The sequence below is a fragment of the Rhinichthys klamathensis genome, unplaced genomic scaffold (assembly GCF_029890125.1).
Source record: "Rhinichthys klamathensis goyatoka isolate OS25496 unplaced genomic scaffold, OSU_Roscu_1.1 h1tg000406l_1, whole genome shotgun sequence".
In the NCBI taxonomy this organism is placed as follows: domain Eukaryota; kingdom Metazoa; phylum Chordata; class Actinopteri; order Cypriniformes; family Leuciscidae; genus Rhinichthys; species Rhinichthys klamathensis.
The window spans coordinates 2060001-2067500 of NW_026606907.1; the positions used below are offsets into that span (position 1 = coordinate 2060001).

The window sequence follows — 7500 nt, forward strand, 5'->3', positions numbered from 1 at the left end:
AGCTTTTATTTTGAAGGGTTACCATGAAGACCGTTGAGTTTTTATGAAATGACGATAGTTTTTCTCAAATGAAGCGTTAAAATGCTGATGAAGCGACTCTCAGAGCGGCTCTGGAGATGAAGTTCACGCATTCGGGATGAAAACGCAGCGCGTAAATGAAACTGTGCATCTGCGCCATTCATTCACACAGAGACCGGATTCAGGATTCGTATTTAAATAGTCTTTTTTTGCGGTTTAATATTCTCAGACTAGCCTGGATGCCAGCCGAGCTTAGCCCCGCCCACAACATTTAAGGATGGGAAGTTCGGTCTACTCTGGACTTGATCCGTTGAGAAGCAAGTATGCCCGAACCAAACCTGTTCGGACCAATCAAATCATCAGGGCGGGGTTTATACGATGATGGACAGATGATCAACAGTATCGTAATCATCCACGTCACCAAAGAGCGCTTGGGTTGAATTCGTTTACAACAAAGATGGCCGCCGCTGGAGAACTGAGATGTGTAGATTCAGCCATCGCGTCTGTTATAGAAGATGTAGACAGCGCATTAATTTTAAAAGAGGAACAGAGAAACGCGATAATGACATTTGTCGATCGGAAAGATGTTTTTGCCGTCCTTCCTACGGGATTCGGTCAATCCAATTGAGTCCAGAGGCTTTTTCTTTCCTGGTTCGGTTGAAACACCCCATAATCACAGCCCAATGGAGCAGCATTAGACTCACACTCTGACTAGCATCTGAGTATGACGTAGTGCTGCACGATTAATCATATCGCAATCGCGATGTCAAGCCTATGCGATTATATGATGCAAAATACTGCGATTTTATATGAAATAAACAAATTAGACTGTTAGACAGGAAGAGCACAGGTAAATATGACATTTATTATGGGTTTATGTGAGGATTGTTTGAAGTTCACTTAAATTAAAATTAAATTAATTTTTATCCAGACATCAATGGCTTATTGATCATTATAGGTGTTATCAATCATTTAGTTGTTGTTGCTAGTTTGAGTTGAGAAATACACATTTCAGAATCATCACTAATCTGTGTGTGCATTTTACTTTAGAACCAAGCAAGTTGACTCATGAAACCATTTGTTTATTATATCGCAATCGCATATCGCAATATTGACCTCAATCGCAATATGACATTTTCCCCAAATCGTGCAGCCCTAGTATGACGACATCAGGCTATTCTCAGACACCAATCTATAATGCAATTTATTTTAAGTATAGTGACCCGCTTTTTATTTAATTATCATAAATGTTACAAATTCCGTGAAATTCCGCGTTTTACTGTAAATTCAGTTTTTTATGAGTGGATTCCGCGTGTTTTCCGCATCACGAAAACCATAGGGCGCTCTATACACAGCAGGGCTCCAGACTAACTTTTCCACTGGTTGCACTGGTGCTACCAACTTTCTCAGTTGGTCGCACCAGCATATGATTTGGTCGCACTTTTTTTTTTTTTTTTTTGCTACATGCCATGGGATTAATCAATGCATGCTGATGAATAGTGGTTTTAATGGACCAAGGCTAGCAAAGGCTTTCTGGGTTGCAGCAGAAATACCTGTAATATATTAATTATCATTGCCAAATTTGGACAGTAATTTTAATCCTTAATTTTAAGCATTTTACATTTGAATTATATACAATCTATCTATTTACATTTGAATCATATTCTATCTATCTATCTATCTATCAATCTAACTGTCTATTATCATCTTTTTTATCTTTTAAAAATCATTAAACATTCAAATGTATGCATTACATTTTAAAAGATTAGAGTATTATAATAAAATGATACAGATTTTTCGTTATCAAAGTTTATAGTTGTAACAAAAAGCAGAAATCTCACACTCCTTACCTTCTGCATTTTATAATGCAGAAGGTAAATAAATAAGGGGTGGTGATGGCGCAGGGGATAAGACACATGCCTTTGGTGTGAGAGACCCGGGTTCGAATCCACTGTGAGACACCAATGTGTCCCTGAGCAAGACACTTAACCCCTAATTGCTCCAGAGGCGTGCGACCTCTGACATGTATAGTAATTGTAAGTCGCTTTGGATAAAAGCGTCAGCTAAATGAATAAATGTAAATGTAAATGTAATTTCCTGTTCCTCTGTCGAGCGATCATGAGAGTAATCGCTCGACAGAGGAACATATAACCGCTGAAAAGACGTATAGGAAGGGGCTCTGTGATTCGTGAGACCATTTTTATCATTTTTATATGCCTTAATTCGTGAATTCGTAATTGGCGCGTTTCACCATCAGTGTGCAATGCGCGTGACGTCTACGTTCGTCAATAAATAAACTGCACGTGTCTTGCGGAAGAACACTGTTGCCAGAACTTCTCTCCGTTAATGTCTATGGCGAGTCACGCAGGCACTGGGCTACTCCGCAGCCGAGACGACCCCGGGATAAAATAGTCCGAATATAAACACTTATTATAGGCGTACCGTAGTGTTTCAGAATAAGTCAAAAACACGGTTTGGAAAATGGATTCATGATGTAGCCTACTCGTTCATTTTGAACATAAGTTACGGACTGCAGCAGCTGATACAACGGCCTTCTGTTGCTCAAGCGTCCACTCGCACAAATGCGACCACATAACATTTTAACTCGCACATTCTCAAAAAATGGTCGCATATGCGACCAATTTGGTCGCAGTCTGGAACCCTGCACAGTCTTGAAAATTGAGGTCCGCTTTGGTGCAAGTTCTTGAACAATCAGCCGGGATTCAGACGAATGCGAGACCGCTGCAGGGAATATGTCAAAACCTGCACACACTGTGTGTTCTCGCTGCTGTTGTGTGTTTGTGCAGAAGGAAACGGATGCAGGGAGAAGTCAGTATTAGGCCTTGTGTCGTCTGCTGCAGCTACAGTAGAGTACAGTGCTAAAAGTAGACCTCATATGTGATGAATTACAGCTGGCTGCAGGCAACAACAACAACACACACAAAAAAAAACCCGGTTTGTCTGACACAAGCACCCACACTGATGGCAGATGCGCAGCAGCTTTTGATTGGGCTGGAAAGCAGCGGAAATGAGCCGTGTTTCTGGAATGGATGTTATTGTGTTTCTTCTCTGGGTGCCGTTTCTTTTCCTGCAGAAACGCTTGCAGAACACACACACGTTCACAAGCAGGGTGCACAAAAACACACATTCCTTAAGCAGACGCGTTAGCTATACTTCATGTACATTCATGTACGGACTGTTTTTGAAGATTTCCTTCAGCCTGTTGAATTGTGAATCTCACAGCTGAGCTAACATATAAAACTAGTTGAATGGCCTGTGGTGGTTTTGATCATTGTTTGGGCATGTTTGTGTGCCTCGTCCACACACCACATTCGTTTATCCCCATTAGAGCCAGACCTTTCGAGCACTTTGAGGTGTGGGAGACAACAGAAGAGCAGGATTGTGTGTATGCGCGTGTGGTACGTTAGCTTGGAGATATAAATAGCTGTCTTTGAATAGAGAGATGGCTGTGGTGAGTGCCAGTTTTCCAGTCACACAAAACTAAAACATACATTATGGAAGGAGAATTATAGTGTACAACTTCCCTCACGAAACGCCTTTTGTTCAGCATGCACAAATATTTGTTGATCCAAGCATCATTACCCATACACATAAGACTGACCCGTGCAAACAAAACTAACTCAAAATGCCCGTCTCGACGAGTATCCTCATAAACACAGTCAGTTTTGTGTTGTAAACAATTGAGAAAGAAAACCCGTAATATACCCGCAGCTGTTTGTGTCATAAAAGGTGATCAAACGACAAAAGAGAAAGAGAAAAAATGACTTTTGAACCTTTTAAAAAAGATAAACTGTATTAATTATATTATATTTCATTTAGACAGTGGAGACTAGTGCTATTTTACATTTCTGCACCTGATTACAGTTAGATTTTCCTGAAAACTTCAAAATTTCAATTCAATTATCTATATTTGTAATTTTCTATGCAGATTCACTCTACAAAATCACCCCGATTATTCTAGAATGATTAATTCTGTTCAATTAGAGCAATCTGGTGAAATTGTTTTATAACAAAATATCGCAATGCACGTTTTGTTTTTTTCCAATATTGTGCAACCCTAATACACATCTTGGTTAAATTCCTCTAGAGCTGTGTTGAGGGTGATTAAGTCACTTGTCATGTGCACTTTCACAACATTTGGGTGTGATTGCATGCATTTCACGTGACGTTGCTTGCAAATTGAATGCGTGTTATAAAGAAAGTTTGTTTCCAAAGTGAACCCACATGCTTGATTTAAAATTGCAACAGGGCATCTTCGATCTACAGCCGTGCTGTGGGAACCTTCAGTATAAAAATTGTTTCCAAATGAGTGGAAAAAGATGACTGTGCTGCCTTATAGACATTAAACCAATGCATTTGTTCAAAACACCATATTTTCAAAGTCTTGATGCACAAACTTCATTGTATCGATATCGGTTGTCTGTGCACTATTTGCAATGCAATAACGAATTGATTTTTCCCTTGTAATCTCTTGCAGCAGCCGTCTCCTCCCTGCAGCACTAATGAATTGCAGTGCACTTGCGCTTTAGTGTTTTATATCTTTATCTTACCGGTTTGCCGGTGTGTGTGTACATGACTGTGTCCAGTTTGCTGTTTTGTTATAAGCTTCTGAATCACCATGCTTGATTTTTGGGCTGTAAACAAGAGGAAAGAAACTGTGTTTCAGAAATGTCCTGAATTATAATGGTATTTTTTAAGGTTTTGCTTGAATTTGCGAATACCTAGGGGTGTATGGAAATGCAGTCAAACTCTTGGCTGGTGTTTGTGTAATGGTTTTCTTGCTTTCACTGGATCAAATGCATTCTGGGGAACGATCCAGATTCTGGAACGGTGTTGGTGTTGCATTTAAAACGTATATTGAATGTGTCATTTTATCCTTATGAAAAAAAAAAAGCTTCAGTCATTTCGGTTGCTTTACTGTTTTCTACTACAGATTGCAGATCAGTGTTATCAGATTATCAGATCCTCACAATGGGAGACAAATGATGCAATTTGTTGGCAGTAGGGCTGTCAAGTACACAACATTTTGATTGGTAGTTAGGCTAATTGCGATGGTGACTGATTTTATATAAATTGCAATGCATTCATGTCAGTTACAAAAAGTAATTTGTCATGAAACAATTAAAATGTGGGATAAAGCTTTAGTATTTAAATCATCTTTCATTCAAAATGTTGTTGTTTTTTAGCACAGAGTAATATAATTTTGTAAGAAAATGTTACTTTATTGAAAAAAGCAGCACTATTTATGCCTGTAATATACATTTTTCTAGTGATAAGACATTCTGTTTAAACCCCTCGGTCTCTTTCACATCTTTGAGTTTCTGTGTGTGATTAACAATGGTTATTATAATGTGCCCCACATTCAAAATCTGGGAGATGCCGTCATCTCCTCTGTCATAGCATGTCATTAGAATATATATGGTAATTTATAAATGCCAGAAATGTTTATTATACAAATGAGAATTTGAAATGAAATATAACCAAATGCCCATTATATGGTAATCTGAAGTGTGCTCTAATCAGGCGATTCTATAATAATAGTGACTAATAATAGAATAGTTTACTTACATCCATCTAATAGTTGTACGTAGATCATTAACAGATGTAATTTCTCATTTCTTCCAAATGCTCATGAAATCTGTACCCTAAATGCTATTTGTTTTCGAAGATCTGTTGCATTAAATGGCTTTGCAAATAAGCAAAGAATGGGATAATATAGAGAACATTGTGAGTTGAGTTAAAGGTGCAGTGTGTGATTTACAGCGGCATCTAGTGGTGAGCTTGCGAATTGCAACCAACAGAAGTTACGGTGGTCGACAGGAAGTGATGTCGTCGTCCGAGACAGCAGAGAGTAGCCAGTTAAACAATGAGGTTTCTTTACCAAGATAAATTAAGAAATGTTAAGTTGATTATTCAGTAAAACCATATGTTATTGCGAATATTATTGTTACTTGTTCATCATTGTGTCAGTGTTTTATTCGCTGACTTTAGCTAGCTTCAAGAACAACAAAGTGACGAAACGCGTCTGTCCACTCAGGGCCACCGTAGAAACATGTCGATGTGTGTGTGTAGAGAGAAACGCCTCATTCTAGGCTAAAAAACACTTCATTAAGTAAGGTCTTTATACACCACTCAAAATATAATATGTATATGATATTGCATTTCTGTCTTCAGATCCTCCTGAATATTACACATTGCACCTTTAAAGGAGCTTGACAGTAAAGTGCTAATGCGTGCTTCTCTTCTCTCGGTCTCACAGACGGTCGATGACGATGCGATGGAAGCGTGAATGAGGTTTGGCGTGGCAATAGCTGAACGATGCCCAAGGGTGGGGGTGCTAAAACCCCCCAGCTGGAGGACTTCCCACTCAACACCGACATGGTGGAAAAGCAGGGTGGGAAGAAGGTGAGGAAAATTGCTTTTATATCCACACACACACACACACACACACACACACACTCTCTGTCTGCTGGTATAACCTCCTGTAACCTTTCTAAGCTGTTAAGTAGCAACCCAATGAATAAGGTTTATCCTAAGTCATGTCATAAGAGCTACGTAGGGGTGTGCGATATTGGCAAAAAATGATATCTTGATATTTTCTGGGATTTTCTCGATAATGATATTTTGTTGAGTGTGTTTAGTATCTGCTGTGGAAATCTGACTCCTAAAGGTTTTGATATTCTTTATGTTCTGTGTTGTGGTGCGTTCGCAGTAGTGACAGAAATGATCTTTTTTCAATAGGTTTAAATAGATTTTTTTACCTCGTGTGGGCATCTTTACCTTTATAAAGCCACCGAATTAAATGTATGCATCATCTTTTTTGTCAAATTCTTACATTTAATCAATTAATTAAATTAGAATAATATGATAAGACCATAGGGCTGTCACCAATCAAATTAAATCAAATTTCAATTCATCTTTGAAACACAGAAGCTGCATCTGAAGTGGCATTTAGATTTATTTACACACAGTTTAATGCAGATCAGAGGGACATGAATGTGTTTAACGTGCCGTTACACATGCATAAATAATGTTTGATGTTTTCATCATAAAACGTTGAATATTGATATGTGATTTTTTTTTTTAAATCAAAAGATACTTTAAATGTTAAACTAAAATTAAGAACTTAAGTCAATGTTAATGAGTGAGTCATTGAAACTATTTGCGTATTTCGCAAAATAGAGCAAAAAAACAGGCAATATTGTGTTGCTTAATATTAACTTCTTGTTTATTGAAATGTTGTATAAAACCAATATCACATTTGTTATTGTGCTGATATTTGGAGAAAAAAACGGCACTCTGCGTGTTATATTGATTAACTATATTAAATTATATATAAAATACATACAGAGGTATTTTTACCCTCTTATCTTTATTGATTATTGAGGGCATTATTAAAGCATTTTAATTAGGGCTGGGTATTGGCACAAATTTCACAATTCGATTCGATTTCGATTCAAT

At 37.9% G+C, this 7500-nt stretch overlaps 1 protein-coding gene across 1 annotated transcript in view; it reads left to right on the forward strand.

Moving 5' to 3' along the window:
• ankrd11 (ankyrin repeat domain 11) overlaps positions 1–7500 on the forward strand; it is a 178526-nt gene that overhangs the window by 132808 nt on the left and 38218 nt on the right. Inside the window, exon 3 of the mRNA XM_056234790.1 lies at positions 6299–6444. Within this exon, the coding sequence (XP_056090765.1) occupies positions 6358–6444 (87 nt within the window). The 5' untranslated portion in view covers positions 6299–6357. The remainder of the gene's footprint in view (positions 1–6298; positions 6445–7500) is intronic.